The sequence below is a fragment of the Eschrichtius robustus genome, chromosome 2 (assembly GCF_028021215.1).
Source record: "Eschrichtius robustus isolate mEscRob2 chromosome 2, mEscRob2.pri, whole genome shotgun sequence".
NCBI lineage: Eukaryota > Metazoa > Chordata > Mammalia > Artiodactyla > Eschrichtiidae > Eschrichtius > Eschrichtius robustus.
Window position 1 is genome coordinate 132,679,020 of NC_090825.1, and position 23,289 is coordinate 132,702,308.

Consider the following 23,289-nt stretch of genomic DNA (forward strand, 5'->3'; position numbering starts at 1 on the left):
AACTCACGATAGAAGGCGTAACAGGTTCAGCAAGGAGTTACGAACATGGGCTCTGCAGCCAGATTTGTCTGAATTCAGATTCTGGTTGCCACACTCACCCTCTGTGAACCCTTTCTGCACTTCAGTTTTGTTATCTAAAAATATGGAGGTGATATCGTGTACCTCATAGGGGTACAGTGAGAATTAAATGAGTTTATCCAAGTGAAGTGTTTGGAAAAGTGCCTGGCAAAGAGTAAGCACTTAATAGATGTCAGCTCTTGATAAGACTTTTCTTCTCTAAACATGACTCTGAATTCCTGCAATAGTCTGGTAGGAAATTCCATCTCTGTCATTACTGGGTTGCTCAGGAGTTGAAGAAGCATATATGGTGTCAAGAAAATATGGGCAAGCCTACTAATCCTTGGTCCATTAAGTTCACCTCTGATATTTTCATTTTCCTGGCCTGTGTAGTCATTGAAAATATGTCGGCTCTCAACTTTCATATCATAGAGAAAGTCGAGGAATCTTTGCTGAGGCTCTGGGCTCCTGTGCAGGGGGTCCTGCCTTCAAGGGACATGACCTCGCTGTCCCTTCTGAGAGTGTGCCACCTCCCTAGGGGTGACTCTGGCCTTCAAAGGCCCTTAGATCTCTCAGTTCTTATAAATCAGGGGCAGAATCTGCCTCCCCCCCTTGGCTTCCTTCGAAGGCATTCCTCTCTTTTCCCCCCACTGTAAGAGAGCCAGCACACTCTTACTAAGTTTAGGCCTATGCAAAAGGCAGGAATAGCTGCTGCCTTAAGGCAGCTCTGCCTTTGACCCACTGAAAACCTTCCATCATGAAACTGAAATTCATTTTGCTAAGTTAAAGCCAAACCCCAAACTCTCTACTGAATAATTCCGTTAATATGACATCCTAAAAAAGGTACCACTACAGGGCCCAAGAACAGTGGAAGCCAGGCATTAGGGCTTGAGAGAGAGATTGCCTCCAAAAAGGGAGCCCAGAGGGATTTAGAGTGAGGAGATTGTGCTGTATTTGCGTATGGTGGTAGATACAGGACTCTATATATTTGTCGAAACTCATGAAACTATATACCACAAAGAGTACATTTTACTTTGTGGAAACAAACAGCAAAGCTATGCAAAGAGCCTGGCTATCTGCTTGAAATGTAGGGAAGACAAAAATATGGGGATAGCAAACATAAATCAATACTTTAAAAAAATTATCAAGCCTCAGACAAAGCTAAAGAGGTGGGTTAAGCCTGATCATGTCATGTTAAAAAGTTGGGCTTCCTGTTGTAGGAAACAGGAACTCATTACAGGGTGTACACCAGACAAGAAACCTGCCACAGGTGGGCTCTGGGAAGTTGCACTGAATGCAGTAAATTAGAGAGGTTACAAGAGAGAGCCAATAGAAAGAAGAGCTAGTAGCAGCCTGTCCCACTGAGACCATGTAGCCATTTCCTTTGCTGGACAAAAAACTGTAAGGCTATCACAGTATAGTATAGCTGATACTGACCAGCTCATACCTCTTTCCTCCAAAAACTTCTTTTTCATTCTGCAGCTTTTCCTGCTTAAGCAAATTAAATTCAAAACCTTTAAATTTTTTGTAGCCACTTATCTAGAAAAGCCAAAGACTCTCAGGACATTGTTCTTGACTTTAAGTAGCTGACATTAGAATGAGGGCAGGGGCTTCCCTGGTGGCGCAGTGGTTGAGAATCTGCCTGCCGATGCGGGGGACACGGGTTCGAGCCCTGGTCTGGGAAGATCCCACATGCCGCGGAGCAGCTGGGCCCGTGAGCCACAATTACTGAGCCTGCGCATCTGGAGCCTGTGCTCTGCAACAAGAGAGGCCACGATAGTGAGAGGCCCGCGCACCGCGATGAAGAGTGGGCCCCGCTTGCCACAACTAGAGAAAGCCCTCGCACAGAAACGAAGACCCAACACAGCCATAAATAAATAAATAAATAAATAAAAACTAAAAAAAAAAAAAAAAAAAAGAATGAGGGCAAAACACACTCAATGAACCATCTCACAAGATAGAGGGAAATGAGTGCTCAACCCAGATATCAGGTGTGCATTATGGAAGCACAAAAGAAGGAGAAATTAGTGATAACTGAGAGAGGACCGGGGAAAGCTTCATCATGGAGATGGCATTTGAGCTGGGTCTTAAAGGGTGTGATACACTGAAAAGGAAAGAAAAGTACTTTCTGGCTGAGAACATCATGAGTGAAGGCAAGGGAATGGGAGAATGCAACCCCATGCAGCAATCCATGAAAAGATACTTCAGTATAGTATGAAGGTACAGTAACAGTGGTTTCCAACTTTTGGTCCTTTGGTTTATAGCAAAAAAAGATCTAGGTGAAGAGTCTGACCCTCTCAAAGGGTCAGTTTGCTTCTCCCTCATCGGTCTTGGGTAAAATAGTATTGAACCTTAGACAGGGGTAACAGGATCCTCATAAGGTGCCTCAAACAAATAATAAGTAGGGACTTGACAGTTGCTGGTGGCTTAGTGGTCTGGGGCAACATATCTGAAATTCTATTGGTCTTCGTCTCACGGGAGGGAGATGGCTCTTACAACTCCAGATATGATGTTGATATTCAGGTAGAAAGAAGAGTGGAACCAGCTGCATCTGTACCTTCCTATTAGGACAGAAAGCTTGCCCAATACCCCACCCTAGTAGACTTCTACTACATCTCATTAGACAAAATCGTGTCATGGCCACCCCTAGCTTCAAGGGAGTCTGGGAAAGTGATTATTTAGCTGGGCATTTTGCTTTCATGAAATACTGGTATTTTGTTGGCAGGGGAAAACGGGTGTTGATAAAGTAACACGCTGGCCGTACTAGTGATAAAGTCAGTGGATGGGTTAAAGTCACATGGTCAAAATTACCATGTGAGTCACCTGTATAGTGTGTCCATTTTGAGGCTTGCTTTCATAGTAAGATTGTATTCTGAAGTTTAATCAGTCAAATGTTTTAATGCTTTCAGATGTTCAGCACTTTCATTAAGATTTCAACTTCCTGGTTTTGCTTTTCAACTCCTCATCCTCTCCATCACCTGAAAATGACTCTATAAGTTTCTCCAATTATTTTTTAGACAGTGTTTCTTCATCGTCCTCAGTTAGTGTTTCAATTTCCTTCTCCATAGGAAAGCATCACCCCCAATCCACTTGGCAACAGGAACAAAGTGTTCTACTTCTTTTTCAATGACCAGGAAACCCTTAAAATCACGTACACGTTGTTTTCTTAGATCTCACAGGCATCCATTGACTCTCTGAGTCGTGATTGGTCTCACACTGTGAGAGACCCTTGAGAACTGAGATCTGGACAGAGGAAGCAGTGTGTTCAAGTCTCCTTTCTTACCCTTACTTCCAAGTGGAAGGGCAGGCTTTCCTTAGCTTGGTCACACAGTTCATATCCGTTCTCTCCCTTTCTCCCCTCACTGTTGGCCTGATTGTGGCTACCGGTCCCACAGAGACCTGGAGGTGACTATGAGTGGAATGCCACATTCATCCCATTCATGGGACACACAGTACGTCATTTCTGAGAGCCAAGGAATCTCTCTTATGCCCAGCTCTGCATTTCATGTCAAGAAGGCTTCTCAGCCTGTTGCTGATGCTCTGTTGTTCATGTACTGTCCTAACTCAGAGGTTGCTTTATTCTGGTGTTCCATCAATGTAATACAAAACCAGTGAGTTGAGATTATTTGTTTTATTGTGTGGTTTTATTTACTGTCAAAAATAATGTAGTCATAAGAAACTGAAATGAGGTTGCTTGCTGCTTGGATGCTCCCTTTTATTTTTTCCAGTTTTGGCTTAATGATACACCAAGCGTGAGTTCTGGTCTGTTGGTTTCTAGAGTAGAGTTTGTATAATTAAACTACTTGTCTCTTCATATCTTACCAGAATATTTTTGTACATGAATCTTAAATTGCTCTGCGGGTTCACATTCTACACAATTATTTAAAGTGTGCACCTTGATGGTATGGTCGGTTCAATTACACTGTTAGAATACTTGAAAGGAAACACGTCTTATTTTCTTCTTCTCCATTGTTAAGATTCAAATTATTCAAAGATTTTTTTTGTCATTCTGGCCTTCTATCATTGTCATCGACATCATCTTTTCTAATACATAATAATAGATAGATAGATAGATAGATAGATAGATAGATAGATAGATAGATAGATCGATCGATCGATCTGCCATTGAGAAGACTGGTGCCCCTATCAATTTTGGTTACTAACCATAGCTGGGTCTTCAATATCTAATATCCAATATCTAATACTCAACTGTCTTACTATACTTCTCTTGTCACCAAGTGGGAACTCTTGCTATAACCATTTCTCCACATCCCACTTTCTCCTCTGCCCACGAGGCCACCTCCAGCTCTTCATAGAATGGCTCCTATGATGTAAATGACCTCCATATTGCTAGATTCCATGGACATTTTAATTCCTCTTCTTAACTCTAAGTACCAATTAAGCACGTACGTAACTCCTCCCACCTTCTTGGAATACTTGTCACTCCTGACTTCCTATGTTACACCATTTCTGTTCTTCTTTCTGTCTCTCTAGCCACTTCTTTTCAGTTTCCTTTGATGGCTTATCCTCCCATACCCAAACTTTAAATGTCGGAATCCCTTAAAATTCTGACCTTGGCTGTCTGTTGATATCACTGTAACCATTTCTTGGATAATTTCACATATTCTCTTGGTTTCCATGGTCATCTGTATCCCAATGATTTTAAGTTTATATACCAGTGGTTTAGAACTCTACCCTGAGCAATATACCTGTACATCCAGTTGCCTCCATAAGCATCTTAATCTGGGAACTCCATAGATACCTTAAATTCAACAGAGCCAAAATTAAACTTGTCCCCCCCACCCCCTGCAACCAAAACCTGGACATCTCTTACTCATCCACCCCTCATATCACTAAGTTCTTTTAATTCTACCACCTCAGTCACTCTCACGTTCATCCTTCCCATTTTTTTCACTGTAAGTTCTTTAGTCTAGGCCATCATCATTTCTCACACGACCTACTGAAACAGTCATCTAACTGATTTCTATGCATTTGCTCTTGACCTCCTATAATGCATTCTACACAGTATACTGGCATACCTTGGAGATAGTATGGGTTCAGTTCCAAACCACCACAATAAAGCAAATCTTGCTATAAAGCAAGTCACACGAATTTTTTTGTTTCCCAGTGCATATAAAAGTTATGTTTACAGGACACTGTAGTCTTTTAAGTGTGCAATAGCATTACTATGTCAACAAAAAACAGTATACTTACCTAAATTTTAAAAATACTTTATTGCTAAAAAAAAATGCTGACCATCATCTGAGCCTTCATTGAGTCGTAGTCTTTCTCCTGATAGTAGCCATCAATCAACATTGAGGCAAGACCCTCTGGCTCATCGGGGTGGTGGTGGCTGAAGGCTGGCGTGGCTGAGGCGATTTCTTAAAATAAGACAACAGTGAAGTGTGCCTCATCAATGGACTCTTCCTTTCGTGAAGGATTTCTCTGTAGCATGCAGTGCTGTTTGATAGCATGTTATCCACAGTAGAACTTTTTCAAAATTGGGGTCAATCCTCTAAAATCCTGCCACTGCTTTATCAACTAAGTTTGTGTAATATTCTAAATCCTCTGTTGTCATTTCAACCATCTTCACAGCATCTTCACCAGGAGCAGATCCCATCTCAAGAAACCACTTTCTTTGCTCATCCATAAGAAGCAACTCCTCATCCATTAAAGTTTTATCATGAGATTGCAGCAATTCAGTCACGTCTTCCAGCTCCACTTCTAATTCTGGTTCTCTTAATATTTCCTCTACATCTGCAGTGACTCCCTCCACTGAAGTCTTGAACCCTTCATCCATGAGAGTTAGAATCAACTTCTTCCAAATTCCTGTTAATACTGATATTTTGACCTCTTCCCATGAACCATGAATGTTCTTAATGGCATCTAGAATGGTAAATTCTTTCCAGAGGTTTTCAGTTTACTTTGCTCAGATCCATCAGAGGAATCACTATCTATGGCAGCTATAGCCTTATGAAATGTATTTCTTAAGTGATAAGACTTGAAAGTCGAAATTACTCCTTGTTCCAGGGGCCACAGAAGGGATGTTGTGTCAGCAGGCATGAAAACAAGATAAATCTCATTGTACATCTTCATCAGAGCTCTTGGGTGACCAGGTGCATTGTCAATAAGCAGTAATATTTTGAAAGGAATATTTTTTTCTGAGGAGTAAGTCTCACGAGTGAACTTAAAATATTCAGTACACCATGTTGTAAACAGATATACTGTCATCCAGGCTTTGTTGTTCCATTTATAGAACACAAGCAGAGTAGATTTAGCATAATTCTTAAGAGCCCTAAAATTTTAAGAATGAGAAATGAGCAATGGCTTCAGCTTAAAGTCACCAGCTGCATTTACCCCTAAGAGAGTCAGCCTGTCCCTTAAGCTTCGAAGTCAGGCGTTGACTTCTCCTCTCCAGCTGTGAAAGTCCTAGATAGCATCTTCCAATATAAGGCTGTTTCATTTACACTGAAAATCTGTCATCTAATGTAGCCACCTTCATGAATTATCTTAGCTAGATCTTCTGGATAACTTGCTGCAGTTTCTACATCAGCACTTGCTGCTTCACCTTGCACTTCTATGTTGTGGAGATGGCTTCTTTCCTTAAACCTCATGAACCAACCTCTGCTAGCTTCAAACTTTTCTTCTCCAACTTCATCACCTCTCTCAGCCTTCATAGAATTGAAGAGAATTAGGGCCTTGCTCTGGAATAGTCTTTGGTTTAAGGGAATGTTGTGACTGCTTTGGTCTTCTCTCCAAAACACTAGAACTTTCTCCATATCAGCAATAAGGCTGTTTAACTTTCTTATCATTCGCGTGTTCACTAGAGTAACATTTTTAATTTCCTTCAGTAATTTTTCCCTTGCATTCACAACTTGGCTAACAGTTTGACACAAGAGGCCCAGCTTTCAGCCTGTCTTGGCTTTTGACTTGCCTTCCTCACTAAGCTTAATCATTTCTAGCTTTTGATTTAAAGTAAGAGATGGGCAACTCTTCCTTTCACTTAAACCCTTAGAGGCCATTGTGGGGCTATTAATTGCCCTAATTTCAATACTTTTGTATCTCAGGAATTATGGAGGCCCAAGGAGAGAGAGAGAGACAAGGGAACAGCCGGTCGGTGGAGCAGTCAGAACACACATAACATTTAACAGTTGAGTTCGCCATCTTATATGGGCATGGTTTGTGGAGCTCCTAAACATTGATAATAGTAACATCAAAAATCACTGAACACAGATCACCATAACAAACATAATAATAATGAAAAAGTGAGGAATGTTGTGAGAATTACCAAAATGTGACACAGAGACACGAAGTGAGCAAATGCCGTTAGACAAACAGCACCAACAATAGACTTGCTCAACAGAGGGCTGCTACAAACCTTCAATTTGTGGAAAATGTAATATCGGTGAAGCTCAATAAAGTAAAGCACGGTAAAATGAGGTATGCCTGTAGTCAGGCCCTATAGCTATTGGAATTACAGACACTCAACAAGCAGTGGCTTAAACAAATCAGAAGTTTATTTTTATTACGTAATAATAATTCTGGATGTAGGCTGTCCAGAGCTGTCACAGCAGGTCAGCAACAGCAGAAAGCAACCAGATTCCTTCTGTCTAACAGTATCTTAGATAGAATATCAGCTATCCAACTGTAAAAACTCCTCTCAAATTGTAACACGGCCTACATGCCCTACATGACCTTGCCCCTCGCCCTCATCAATCTCATTTTACCACCGTCTTGCTCCGCCCACTCAGGCTACGCTGATGTTATCATTATTCCTTGAAAGCGGCATCCTCCCTCTTGTCTCCGGGCCTTCGTACATGTCCTCCTTCCAGATGTGCTCTGTCCACCCGCCTCCACCTCAGCTGTCTCTCTGCCTGCCTAATTCCTCTTCTTTCTTCGTTTCCCCAGGAAGCCTTCGCAGATCCTTCCATACTATGGCAAGCCTCCCACTCGATGCTCCGTCAGCTCCGTGTCCTACTTCCGAGTATTTACATCAGTGTTCCTCACCCTTTTTTCCAGTATCACTCTTCTAAGGAATCATTTCAGTCCTTTTTCTCCCTAATTGCACCCATCCAATGGAATTTTAGTGTCATAGATACTGTATATCTATTTATGTGTATTTGTGCTTTATACATGAATGGATTAAGATTTATTCTGCCCTCCAAGACCAATTTTTGTACCTTTGGGGGCTACAGTACCCTCATGGAGAACACATGGTTTATGATAATTTTTATCAAAACTCAATTTAAATTTGTTCTCGAATATCTTTCTGTCTAGCTATAAGAAACCTACATAAGGGCAGAGATCAGAGCTTCACACTGAATATTGCCTTAGCATTGTGCCATGCACATAGTAGGTAATTGTTAAATATTTATAGACAACAAATATTCTAACACTTGGAATGGCTGTAGATTTTATGTTTTTTGATCCCTTAAGGAGGAACGTCTGAACCTGTTTTCCCCACCAACCCATTTATGGAGTAGGCCCTCCATAAATATTTGTTGAATGAATTATCTGTACTTTGAGGTTAGGCGAATCTGTCCTAGTTCCTAAAAAGAAAATATTTCATACGTATCCTAGAAACAACTTGTAATGACTACAAATGTTTTGCGTTAACAGTTTATTGAATGCCACCAGCAGCCAGGGAGACACAAGGGGATTAAGTTACTTCAAGTGACTTTTTCCAATCAAAGTTACTGTCTTGCATCTGTCTGTTGCTCATGTGTGGGGATGGCTTTCAGAAATTGACAGCCCCCTTCAAAGTGGTTAATCCTGAAATAAGTGGAACCTCTGCAACCTCACTGATTACTCAGTTCACTTTAAACTGTTGATTAAACATAACCCAACTCCCTCCTTGAAAAGAATTGTTCACTGCATAAGAGTATTAAGAGAAAGTCAGAAGTTCACATTAGGAGTTAAATCCAAAAGCACTGTTTCTGTGGAAAATTCTGAGGAATTTTCTGTGATCATTTCTCTCACAATTCACTTATACCTACCTTGGATAATGTGCTGTAGAGGAGATTAGTTTTCAAGAAAATGGGTCTCACTCAGATATCATAGAATGTTTAAGTATCAAAGTGTAACCATGTCAGGAGCCTAGACTTACAGAGGCAAAAATCATTACCTCATATACTTTAGAAAGATTTTAAGCAATAGGAGACATATGAACTGTGTTCAGCTGAAACATTGGAGTAACCAGAAAATTATCTTTCACAGAAGACAATGTTCATTATTCAAAGAATTATTACATTATTCATAGTGTTTTTTAAAAATGCTTGTAAACACTGTGAGAGACTTAAAAATTTTCTTTGTCATGTTGCCTGTACCTTCACAGGAAAAATATAGCTGGATTCATAGTGGCTTCTTGTATTAAGTAAAGGCAATTTCAACTGAAATTAAAATATCAAATGTCAACGAAGCTAGATTTTATTGGAGAAGTGTAAGGTTGCCGTGGGCACAGCTGGCTTTGGGTGTTAATCACTTGGCTTTGACCTCAATTTCAGATCTTCCCATGGGCCCTGTGGTCATTCTCTGTCTCCCTCTTGTCCAGCACATCACTAGATCCCATTGGTTTTCCTCTTAACATATTTCCTAACCCACCTGCACTTCTCCGTCCTGGCTGCCAGTTCTTTAGTCCAAGCTGTCATCATGTCTCCTCTGCTTCGCCTCATTTACCTTTGCCCTCTTCAAGTGTCTTTTCCACGATACAGTGTCTCAGACAGCTCAGGCTGCTGTAACAGATACCACAGACTGGGTAGCTTAAACAGCAGACATTTATTTCTCACTCTTCTGGAGACTGGGAGGTCTGAGATCAGGGCACCAGCATGGTTTACTTCTGGTGAAGGTTACAGTTGGAGCATGTGACTTTTAGGGGGACACAAATATGCAGACCATAACATGCAGCCACAGTAATCTTTGAAAAATGCCAGTTTGCTCGGGTCTGCTTAATACCCTCACTGTGGAACTTCCCTGGGAGTCCAGTGGGTACGACTCCGTTCTTCCACTGCAGGGGGCGTGGGTTTGATCCCTGGTGAGGGAACTAAGATCCCGCCTGCCGTGTGGCACGGGCAAAAAAGAAAAAAACCTTCACTGTCGCTCTGCATTACCTGGGCCAACCCACCTCTCCAGTCTCATCCCACACTGCTCGCCCTTGCTAAATATGGTCTGGCCACACCAATCTTCTTTACTGACCTCAGCTTCCCAACCCTGCCACATTTGCATAATCTCTTCTACCGTTCCTTCCCCCTCTTAACTAGGTTGTTCCTAATCACTTAACAAATATCAGCAAAACTTCACTTTTTCAGGGAAACATACCTGACAGACCAATCTATGACCCCAAGTTTTATACTTTCAAAGACATGTTTGATTTTCCTTTCAAGTCCATATCACCATTTGTCACTATTGTATGTTATTTCTGAGTTTATTTAATTACTGATTCTTTGAACTAGCCAGTGTACCCTACTGGAGAGTACTACAGTCTACTGGTCTATAAGCTCCATGTCTCTCTGGTTCACCTCTACAGTCCCCTGCTCAGTATGTATTTGTTAAATACATTTAACTTTGGGTTTATCAAACCTACCATGCTCCTCTCCTGGTCCATTGGGTTCATCCAACCAGGTTATCTGGAGGTTCCTAAAACATCAGGGCTGGAGGTGGCCTCATGGACCATCTAATCCCCACCCCCACTTTGTACAACAAATGAGGAAATAAGACCTGAGGGCAAATGGCCAACAGTCAGCTATAAGCTTATGTAAAATCAGCGCTAAAACTCAGGTCTTTGGTTTCCCAGTTCTCTGATATTTCAGGAAATTGAATCATTCTTTCTCCCATTTTCTTTTCTTTAACATCTTTGTTGAAGTATAATTGCTTTACATTGTTGTGTTAGTTTCTGCTGTATAACAAAGTGAATCAGCTATACGTATACGTATATCCCCACATCCCCTCCCTCTTGCGTCTCCCTCCCACCCTCCCCATCCCACCCCTCTAGGTGGTCACAAAGCACCGAGCTGATCTCCCTGTGCCATGCAGCTGCTTCCCACTAGCTATTTTACATTTGGTAGTGTATATATGTCAATGCTACTCTCTCACTTCGTCCCAGCTTACCCTTACCCCTCCTTGTGTCCTCAAGTCCATTCTCTACATCTGCGTCTTTATTCCTGTCCTGCCCCTAGGTTCTTCAGAACCAATTTTTTTTTTTTAGATTCCATATATATGTGTTAGCATACAGTATTTGTTTTTCTCTTTCTGACTTACTTCACTCTATATGACAAACTCTAGGTCCATCCACCTCACTACAAATAACTCAATTTCGTTTCTTTTTATGGCAGAGTAATATTCCATTGTATATATGTGCCACATCTTCTTTATCCATTCATCTGTTGATGGGCACTTAGGTTGCTTCTATGTGCTTCCTTCTCCCATTTTCTTATCACCATTTTTTAGATTGACATCCTTTCTCTGTTTTATAATCTAATATTGGTATGAAAATAGAGCCTTATCAAATAAAATATGGTTGTAATTAAGGACTGTCATTCAGGATATATCTACCCAAGCAACAGGAATTGGAAAACTTAGAACGTTGACTTCAAACAGTGGTCATCAGATATTTTAACTCACGTATGGAACCTGTTAAACATTTTAGCTCCATGGTTTTAACCCAAAGATGATTTTTAGTCTATTTTCATTTATATAAAAGCATTCATCATAATTATGCCCATGTTAATGAATGTATGTCTAGAAAGAATTTACCAGAGCAAACTCCATTAAGCTAGTTTAATTCCTTCATCAATTTTCTAAACAGTACTCTTAAACCATGTCTGCCCTTTTTAAAAGCTTTTCTTGAAATTAGTGTCTGTAAGAGTAGTTCTTTTCTGTGTACAACAAAGATTTGATTTATCATAAATTTCTTAAACTCCAGTGTTACTAATTATAACTTCTATCACGGTAATTTTTTCTTTTGTGTCTTATGTTTCTCTCAAGTCCAATTTTCCTGTATCATAATTTGCAGATCTAAATTTTTCTTCCAGTATTTAGTCCATGGCTATTTTCAACAGGTGCAGATTTAGGCACTTTAATGTTTCTTATTTTTATACAATTGAATTTCCCCAGATCAATGAAGAGTTACAAACCAGGTTTTTGGGTTTTTTAGTTATTCTCATCTACAGTAAATTTTGTTCTTCCCATTTTTTCTCTTATGAGGTTTATTTTCTGGTGATTATTTCTACCAGTTAATTGTAGTTTGAATTGGACAAACGTCTGTCTGCTTTTATTTGCTTCTTCCTTAAACACTGAGAACATTTTTAACATTTTCCTTTGATATCCCAGGGTTGCTCTGTTTTCCTGGTAGGGAATGGAGGTGGCTAAAGATAGTATTCTGTTTAGATTAGATTGTTACCTTATGAAATTTTAAATTTGGGGAGAAAACACTTTAGCTCTGACACTTCTCATCCCATCCCTCATTTTACAGTGAAGGAAATCAAGGGCCAGAGAGAGTTATGTGATTTGCCCAACATCACAGAGATAGGACTGGATTTCAGGGCTCTTGACATCCAGGACACTCTGAGGGAAAAGCATGACCAAACTAACCTCTGAACTTGAGCATACTTTCTAGAGAGGAGAAGCTGGCTTTTTTGTTACTATGGCAACAAAGTGCATTAGAGATTTTTTTGACGAGTTTACTTCCTACCTGTGCTAGTAGGAAAAAAGAGCCATTGAGCTGATCTTTATGATGATTCAAAACACTTTAGAAAGATCCTGTCACACGCTTTATAAGTTCCTGATTGATTGTGTGGAATTAAGTTACTGGGCAGAGAACCAGCTAATGGAAACACATTGATGAAATCATTTCTGAGGGACATTAAATGGAACTTAAAATAAAGCTGAAATGGCTTTATGGATTTTTTCACCCCACCTGTTTATGAACATTTATTGCCAGTAAATTAGATCGTGTCAAAAGAAGGAATCAGTAGGCATGGCTTTAATAGAAACCTTTTTGAAATAATAAAATTGAGAATAATTTATTATCTAAGAATGGATAGAGGATGGGATGGGGGAATTCATCCTGATGGATGATTGTCCACTCTGCAGCTTTTGGGAAAGTGAAAAATGGTGTGGAAATCAGAAATCTGTTAGGACTTGGAAAGAAATGGTCTTCTTGAAATGTATTAATATCTCATTTCATTGCACATGGGAATTATTTTTAGAAGAGGAGTGATAGGGGATTTAGCAGGTGTTACTTGAGACTATGAACATGGGTATTCGTTCATGTTTCATAAAAATCTGAGCAAGTAGAGAGTTACTTAATCTGCTGAATGAGGGTCTAGAGTAGGGTCAAGGGCATCAGTTTCAGAGCTGAAATGCTTTAGTTCAAATCCTGGCTCCCCCTCTTCACTGTGTGACCATAGAAAAATTTCTTGACTTCTGTGAATCTCACATTCCACAACCGTAATAACAGAAATTAATAGTCCCTCCCTCACAGGGTTATTCTCATGATCAAATGAAGACAGTTTCAATAGTTTCTACTTTGTAGTAAGTGCTTTTAAAATGTTATTTTTTAAGAGTCATAGAGGACCCAAATAAGAGGAGGAAAGAATAGGGTTCATGAACATTTTAGTACTAGTAGTAGTATTTTATTAATTGTCATTTGATGATTGCTATGTACCAGAGATCTCATTTAGTCTCCAAGATCCCTGGGAGATGAGGGTACTACCCATATCTCTTTCTTTCAGAGAAGGAAACTGAGCGTCAGAGAGATTCATGTCCAAGGTCACTCAGCTACTGAGAGATTTTGATAAGTTCCCCTGAGAAGTCACATGCATGTGTCTGTCCTCCAGTATGTATGGGACATGTGGACCCCTATGGCCGAAGTCCAGCAAAAAATCAAAGGGCATCTGGTTGGATGATGGAAGCTAAAGGAGCATGAGTGTCTTGCCCTTCACTTTCATCCACAATCAGAGCCTGTCAGTTACCCATCTCCTCCACCTGTCAGAGCCCATCCCCTCTGGATTTTGCTCGCTTGCCATTTAATGAGTGCCACATTGGCCTGGCACTGAGAAAACAAGGCACTAGGGCGCTGGGGCTAAATGTGGGTTCTTTAGTCAGATGCCCGGATGTGAATCTCAGCTCTAGTGCCCACTGGCCATAGGACCATGAGCCCCACATGTCTTTAGCCCCAGTTCTCTTATCTATAGGATAAGCAGGTTCCTTGGTTTGGGAAAGAGAACACAAACCTTCTGATCTTATTCTACTTTAAAGAGATATTTCTATTCAGCCCAAATAGCATTCCTTTATAAGCATACTCCTTTATTTTAGTGGTATAGTTAAAATGCACCCGGGTGTGATTTTAGACATTCATTTAATATGTGAGGTATGAGGAGTTTTATAGCAGTAAATTAGTACTCCCATAGAAGTGGTAGTACTAGTTGAATTGAGTCCAGGAGGAGTCTTGGGAACCTAAAGTCGAATCTGGTTATATTCTATATAAGACCTTGCCCCTGCCCACACAGAGCTTACTATCTAGTTGAAGAGATAAGATGAATGTCTGTGAGGTAAATCCCAAATAGTGTGTGCTCAGTGCCTAATGAGTGTACGTAGTCATCTTACAAGTACTTGTTGAGTGCCTGCGCTGTGCTAGACAACGAGGATAGGACAGAGAGCAAGACGCACTCCTAGCCAGGAGCACAGCAAATGCGCTTGCAGGTCAGAGAGCTGAGGATCCAAGCTCAGGTGTTCAAAGGAGACCATGTTCTTTGCACAAACACAGATAGTGAGCATCTGTAACGTGCTGGATGACTTTATTGTCACCCTTTTTCCCCTTTGGCCTTGCTTTCAAAGGGTGGCAGAGCTCAGTGCCCCCTGCTGCAGTAGAGCAGTTCCCTCTTGAGCCTAGTATAGCCAGAAGTAAGAAGTAAAGTAGCAGATGAAGTTTTGTCATTGTATCTGACAAATAAAGAAACAGGCTCAGTACAGAGTTTGGATGGGATAAAGAAAATGGCCCGAGCTTTTGAGGTTCATTTTTCATAAGAGCCGGCCATTCCTCATTTTTGGACAACTGGTCTGAATAAGTGTAATCTATGTCCTACTGTGTGCACCTACTTGGTACAGTCACCAAAGTTGCAAAATAGATCTTCTTTGACTTCAAAGATCTTATAAAATGATGGAAAGAGTGGGCATGAGAAAGAGGTGAAACATTAAGTGTTACAGCATTCTAGAAACAATTCAAATAATGAAAGCTGTCCATGGGCCATACTCATTGCCATATAGGTGAGTCAAACAATTATGGCTGATTTGGAAAGAGGTAATGCTCTTTCTGTTGCAGCTTTCATGGAATTCTCGGTAGAGGTAGAGGAGATTTGAGCTGACACTAGGGAGTAGAGACAATGTAAATAAACAGAAATAACTCTCCTCTCCTTATTGAGATATATAATTGTTCCTTTAAATATGTAGATATGGATAGTCTTAAATAGAGCTCAAATGGCTAAGAACCAAGCATCTCTAAGAATGTCAAAGAGAAGTCCCTGTTAACTACAGTAGCAGCAGAAGGGAGTTGTTCAGTGACAGACAAGATGGCACTGAGAGATGGCTGAGGGCATGGTCTTGGGTTTCACACAGCTTAGAGCCACCTTCCGATGTGTCAGTCACTGTCCTGTGGCTTCTGCAAGCCTGTTTTATCCATGTGGCAGCCTCCACAGTGCCTTTGACCTAGGTGCTCCTCAAAGGATCCCAAAAATGTTGGAGAGGGGAAATGGACATTCTGCAAAACCAAATGTAATACATATGTAACAAAAGCTACATTATAATTTGTAATCCACCCCATTCTTACTCAGTTACTGTATTAGTCAGAGTTCTCCAGAGAAGCCGAACCAATAAGGTCTATACAGAGAAAGAGATTTATTGTAAGAAATTGGCTCACACAATTATAGAGGCTGAGAAATCCCACACTCAGCTGTCTGTTAAATGGGGACTTAGGAAGGCCAGTGGTGTAATTTAGTCTGAGTCCAAATGCCTGAAAACAAGGGGAGTCAATGGTGTTGATTCCAGTCTAGGTCTGCAGGCCTGAGAACCAGGACCACAGACAGCAGGAAAAGATCAATGTCCCAGCTCACAGGGTGAGGCAGGAAGGGAGGAATACTTCCTTCCTCCACTTTTTTGTTGTATTCAGGCCCTCATCTGATAGGATGATGCCCACTTCCATTGGAGAGAGCAGACTGCTTTATTCAGCACACCTATTCAAATGCTAATCTCATCTGGAAACACCCTCACAGACACATCCAGAAATAATGTTTAGCCAAATATCTGGGCACCTTTTTTTTTTTTTTTTTTAATTAATTAATTTATTTATTTATGGCTGTGCTGGGTCTTCGTTTCTGTGCGAGGGCTTCCTCTAGTTGCGGCAAGTGGGGGCCACTCTTCATCGCGGTGCGCGGGCCTCTCACTATCGCGGCCTCTCTTGTTGCGGAGCACAGGCTCCAGACGCGCAGGCTCAGTAATTGTGGCTCACGGGCCCAGCTGCTCCGCGGCATGTGGGATCCACCCAGACCAGGGCTCGAGCCCGTGTCCCCTGCATTGGCAGGCAGATTCTCAACCACCGCACCACCAGGGAAGCCCTGGGCACCTTTTGATCCTGTCAAGATGACACATACAACTAACCATCACAGTTATCAAGAACACAGTAAAGTTTCAACCACTAGAGCAAAATAAATAATATATACTTAATAAAACAGTGAACATTCTTACAAAATTTACACCAAAAAATGTATTTAATGGGGCTATGGGTACATTTTGAAATGTACCTGTATATTTGAAATGATGTGATTTGGGATCTTGGAAAGTAGAAATGTCTACGGGCAGAGAAAGATCTTAAAGGTCCCCACGTGGAGCGTCTCTATGCCAACTGGAACTGTCAGTTTTATGGGGTTGTTGCAGGGAATAAATGAGATGTATCTATGATGGTATCCAGCAATGTGGTAGTCACTCAAAAACGTTAGCTGAGAATAATAGTTATTATTCACCAGAATATTCTTTTAGTGACCATATATTATTCTAAGGCAGAAAAAAAATTCTGATTTTACTTACAGTGGTCTATTACTCATATCAAAAAGATTAAATATTTCCATAGTTGCTACAAAAGCCAGGAAATCAGTTCATTTTCCTAGAGTCATTAGTATGTTGGGAGAAACCTGGATTTGGAATAACAGTGGTTAGTAGAGGATTTCTAGACATTATAACAATGCAAGAGGATTCTAGAAATTCACACATGAATGCAAGATATTATTCCGTCCCTTCTTACAGCCTCAGAGAAGCACACTGAGCATATAAAAATAAACACCTTTACTTCAGGATACTGCCTGGCTAAGTTTAATTGAAAAACAAATATCCAGTGCAATTGTCTGTGATAAACTGAGGCTTAAATGATTTGAAGACACTTTGGGAGCAGACAAATTAGATAATCACAATCTTTACGGCTGGAAAGGTTCAGCTGATGTTGACAAGTTATAAAGATAAAAGCTTATAGCAAAGTCAAGAGCTAAATGTGTAGATTGGGTCGGGGATCAATGTTAATACTCAAATTGTAAAAGCACTGAACTTCAAATGATCCCTCATAGTGTTCTAAGTTTTCAAGATTATCGTGTAAAACTTGATTTACTGAAAAACTTTGGCTTAATTGTCCTTAGGCAAATACCTTACAGTCTTACAGTATTCTCTACCATCTAACCCATTTCTTAGATGTTGTATGTGTTATGTGATTTGTGCCCCATGCTGCAGTAACAGAATTTCAGCTGCTGGTTTTCAAAGCACTTCCAGTTGGGTGACTGTTAATAGTTTATGAGAGACATGAGTCAGACCATGCCATTTCTAGGCATCTTTTTTTTTTTTTTTTTTTTTTTAAGCCAACATGGAATTTGCCTCATGGCCTCACTCTGATCTCAGCAAGAACACATTCAAAAGAGTTCCTTGTTTTTTCAAAGGCTGTTTGCATAAGTTGATTGAATGCCCTCCTAGCACGGAGAACTGCCCTAGAGCCAGGGGCAGAATAGCTGTGTATTGGGTTGTATAGAGGATTCGCTGCATTTAGCTGCATTCATTATGCTGACTGTGCCTCCCAGTGACACATCCAACTCTCCAACCTCTGTTTGCTTTTTTCTTTTGTTTACAGGAGCAGAGGGCACAGTGTTCCCTAAATCTATAGAGACACCTAATGTCAGGGCAGATCCCTTCAAGGAACTAAGGTAAACTTCTGAGTATGGTTTGCATTGATTAAGTGGCTCTTTGCTCTCTTTGTGCAACTGGTTGATTTTCAATATCTATGATGTAACAGTATCATGAGTATATGAACTGGGAGAGATGAGAAAGGATGTGAAGATAAGCTCCAACTAAGAGAAAATTTTCTCTGAGGACTTAACGTTGAAAGTTTGGAGGAAGTGGTTGCCAGTCTTGAAGTTGTGAGATTTAGGATTCATTCATTTGCGGTGTGTATTTCCTGATGTATTTTGTGGTACCAAAATCCTCTCCAGTTAGAGAACTAATCAGTAATTGGTGCTGATCAGCCCAAAGAAAAGTGGTGTTTAAAAGAAGCTGAACTGTAAATACAATACTTTTTTTCTATCTAACAAGCTCCCCATTTTCTGGAATGATACGGTGCTAGAACTACTTTCTGTGGGTATCCCGTGTACTGGTGTTAATCAGATATCCATAAGCATGCTGCTTTTAGCAGAAAAGGGCTCTGCGATGCCATGTACTTACCACCAACAACTTATGGAAAGCAAAAAGGAACAGTAGACATACCAACGGACAAATAGACAGAGATATAGCCTAAAAACCATCCCTGCCACCAAAGAACTATCCCCAGCCCTCCAAATGAAACACATATAAAATGGTATGATGATACAAATATAACTTTAATTTTCACTATGGAATTAGAGCCATGAAGAATTCAGTGAATATTGGCTTTCTTCATTTCTCACAGTTCTTTTAATTAAGACCAATCATAAATCCTCATAAATAGCCCTGAATAACTCTTGCATAAAGATGTCAACTGTAAGCCAACGCACCTGTGTTGCACACGTCATACCTTCTCTTTCACAACCAGTCCCGAGATCTCTGTTTTGCGAAAACAGCAGCAGCCACGTTGGACCTTGCATTTCCCTAAACGGAAACATGTCCTCAGTAAGTGGAGAATATATCACCTCATTACAAAACCGTAGCATTCCTGCCAGGCCTGTAAGTCTTTATGAATATAGGGAAATAAATCGGGCCAAAGGAAGAGGATAATCAGTGGGGAGTGAGAACCTTTTCTTAGCAAAATCCCGTATACAGTGGGCTATATTTTTAAAATTACATACCACATTGTGACGTTTTACATGTTACTGGAGTAACCATTTTCACCAGGTCTTCCAGAGGCCAGGAGTTGCGTGACTCTCTGTCATTTAGATCCTGGGTTTCATATTAATGTGCTAAAGCTGGAATCTTTTAAGCAAATCCACCCAAGGAAATGTGCATTTTAGGACCCTGAGAGAGCTCATTCTCTGAGAATGCACTGAATCCTTGTGGCTATGATGTAAGAACTCTTTCAAGCAAGCTAATGGTTGGCCCGGTTCCCTGTCTTTTCACAGTCTTCTTTAGGAGCAGGGGTTTTTATTTGTGGGGGAGGGGGGGGGTTGTTTTTTACAGAACTAGTGAATGATTTGTGCTGATCAGCCCAAAGATAAGTGATGTCTAAAAGGAGCTGAACTCTATCATGTACTACAATGTTCATTGCAGCTCTGTTTACAATAGCCAGGACATGGAAGCAACCTAAGTGTCCATCGACAGATGAATGGATAAAGAAGATGTGGCACATATATACAATGGAATATTACTGAGCCATAAAAAGAAATGAAATTGAGTTATTTGTAGTGAGGTGGATGGACCTAGAGTCTGTCATACAGAGTGAAGTAAGTCAGAAAGAGAAAAACAAATACTGTATGCTAACACATATATATGGAATCTAAAAAAAAAAAAAAAAAATGGTTTTTTGGTCAGAGGTTCTGCCACAAAGCACCATTAAAAAAAAAGTTCCAGAGGGATGGAGAAGCCAAGTGATCACATTCTAGGCTCCTGACTCAATTCAGGCTATTACGCATCAACACAATCTGAACAGGGGCAAACAAAAGACCAGCTTAAGAATTAGATACTGAAGTCTTTTTGTGCTTCCTTTATTTATTCTTAGACTGACTTCTCAGATAAACAAGTAAAACTTAAATATCCATCCATGTCCCTCAGCTACTCAATCAATCAAACATGAGACAAATAACATCTATTTTAGAGACCTTCTCTTTTGGGATAATTTTTGTTTCCTCAAACCCCTTTCTTGGCTGCTGGAGGGTTTTTTTTGTTTGTTCTATTGTTGTTTTCTGTTTGCTTGTTTGTTAATGAGAAGCAAATTTTGGGTCTCTGACGTTTCTTCCTGGAAGATCTCAGCTCCCAGCTAAAGAAATGGTAGCTTCCTCTCTGTGAGCGTTTTGGTTCACTGCTTTTCTTATTAGAGTTACTATAGTTACTATATTTGCAGTGTTTGCTTAAGAGGTTTGTAAATAATCCAGGGTTGAGCTGAAAATCACAAAAGAGGGTTGTTTCTCTCCAGACAAATAAGGAGTGTTGGTAAGGTCTGCGCCCAACACCCAACTTGGGCGTATTTGTAGACTCTGCTGCTGCAGGGCGATTCTGAAATCATGACGTGTGGCTCTAGATTCAAGACTATACTTAAAAATATACCAGGCACTACCGCCATCCCTCTAAATAAGAAAAACTAACTTTGAATAGAAACTGGATTTGAATAAATTCATGATCTTAAAATCTGAATATTTTAAATGTTCACTTGTTCACACAGTTTTTTTTCCCCCAAAGTCTATGTAAGACAAATGGAAAAAATGCCTGATCTCAGGCTGTGCCTGATCTGAGACTGGAAATAGGCCATTCAGTTTGACATAGGTATTTTCTGTAAGAACAGAGACTACCTTTGAATGACTACCTTGCTCTAAGCATTCTTTTCAACTGTGAAGTTTCCTTGTAGGATTCTGATCCTACCAGAATGGGAAATGGACTATGAAATCCTATTTCCCAGATGTATGCCATGACAATTGTAAAGGAAATGAAGAGGGTTATATGGACCAATGTACACAGACAGCCAACTCTGTTCCCCTAAATATCACTAAAAGCTTGGAAGGAACCACAAAAAAGCAAGAAGCCAGAAGGTCTTCATAAAAGAATTCTTCATCAGCGGCTGTGCTGATATGCTTTTACTCTACCTTCAATTATAACAAGGGTGGTGACCTGATTTTCCATTTCATTGTCTATAAGGAGCTGTTTCGCAAGTGTTTTTTTCAGATTCTTTTCCCATATAGGTTATTACAGAACATTGAGTAGGGTTCCCTGTGCTGTACAGTAGATCCTTGTTAATTATCTATTTTATGTATAGCGGTGTGGATATGTTAATCCCAAACTCCTAATTTATCCCCCCCCCAACTTGGTAACCATAACTTTGTTTTCAAAGTCTGTGAGTCTGTTTTGAAAGTAAGTTCATTTGTATCATGTTTTTTAGATTCCACATATCAGTAATATCATATGATACTTGTCTTTCTCTGTCTGACTTACTTCACTTAGTATGATAATCTCTAGGTCCATCCATGTTGCTGCAGATGGCATTATTTCATTCTTTTCTATGGCTGAGTAATATTCCATTGTGTATATGTACCACATCTTCTTTATCCATTCCTCTGTTGATAGACATTTAGGTTGCTTCCATGTCCTGGCTATTGTAAAATACAGCTGCAATGAACGTTGGGGTGCATGTGTCTTTTTGAGCTATGGTTTTCTCTGGGTATATGCCTAGGAGTGGGATTGCTGGGTCATATGGTAGTTCTATTTTTAGTTTTTTGAGGAACCTCCATACTGTTCTCCACAGTGGTTGTACCAATTTACATTCCCACCAAGAGTGTAGGGAAGGTTCCCTTTTCTCCACAGCCTTTTCAGCATTTATTGTTTGTAGACATTTTGATGACAGCCATTCTGACTGGTGTGAGGTGATACCTCATTGTAGTTTTGATTTGCATTTCTCTAATAATTAGCGATGTTGAGCATCTTTTCATGTGCCTTTTGGCCATCTGTATGTCTCCCTTGGAGAAATATCTATTTAGATCTTCTGCCCATTTTTTTGATTGGGTTGTTTGTTTTTTGGATATTGAGCTGCATGAGCTGTTTGTATATTTTGGAGGGTAATCCGTTGTCGGTCGCTTTGTTTGCAAATATTTTCTCCCATTCTTTTCGTTTTGTTTATACCAAGTATTTTTTTGACACTTTATTAAGAGTCAAGGCATGTGATAAATACTTGAGATGTAGAGTTAAATGAGTACTCAAATAATTTATAGTTAAGGAGAATAAGACAGAAAGGAACCTCAAAATACAAGGTAATGAAATCTAGGATAGATGTATGAACCAAATCAGAGGAAACACAGAGAATTACAAAACCTACTTAAGAGAGTTAAATAAGGCTGCCCAAAGGAAGTGACATTTTAGTTGCAAGAAGAAAAAACGTAAAACCCAAAAGTACACCTCAGAATTCAAAAAGTGTGGTTCTCTGCAGCCATTTAATGTAAGGGAAAGTACCCCAACATATTTCTCTAGCTCCCAAGAATGTTACTGTGTTATTGACAAACATGAGGGATTGTAATTTCCTCATGACAGTTGTGTTCTTTAAAAAATTGTGTGAAGGCAGTTTTAAATGTGGTCGCAAAAGACTAAAGATTGTTACAAGCTTCAAAAATCAGTATGTAATTCAATTCAGAACTGAAAGATTCACTGATAGCAAACCCATTCTATCACTGCAAGCCCCAAATAAATAAGGCATTACTTTGTTACTGTTTATTTTTCTCCATAATATTACCAGGGTTTTAATGATAAAGCTGAAAAATTATGATACATCTGTTACTCCCAATAATGCACTTGAATGTTTTGCAAAATTTTTTTTTTAACTGGGTAGATACTCAATCTGGCTCCTTTGGAAATATGTGAATTTACAGTTTGTGTGTCTTATAGGGAAACAGGGATTAGACAAGCCTCCCAGAAGTTGACAAAAATGAATTTATTCATTCTTTAATTGTATTTTAAAATGTCCATAGCCAGCTAAGTATTTATTGGCTCTCAGTGGTTTATAAATTTAAGTGGCAAGAACAGTCTGTCAGAGCTTCAGGGCTCATT

At 40.0% G+C, this 23,289-nt stretch overlaps 1 protein-coding gene across 1 annotated transcript in view; it reads left to right on the forward strand.

Annotated features, from left to right (window-relative positions):
- Positions 1–23,289, forward strand: part of SGCD (sarcoglycan delta) — a 414,336-nt gene that overhangs the window by 288,140 nt on the left and 102,907 nt on the right. The window contains exon 6 of the mRNA XM_068536277.1: positions 18,212–18,284. Coding sequence (XP_068392378.1) covers positions 18,212–18,284 — 73 coding nt within the window. The remainder of the gene's footprint in view (positions 1–18,211; positions 18,285–23,289) is intronic.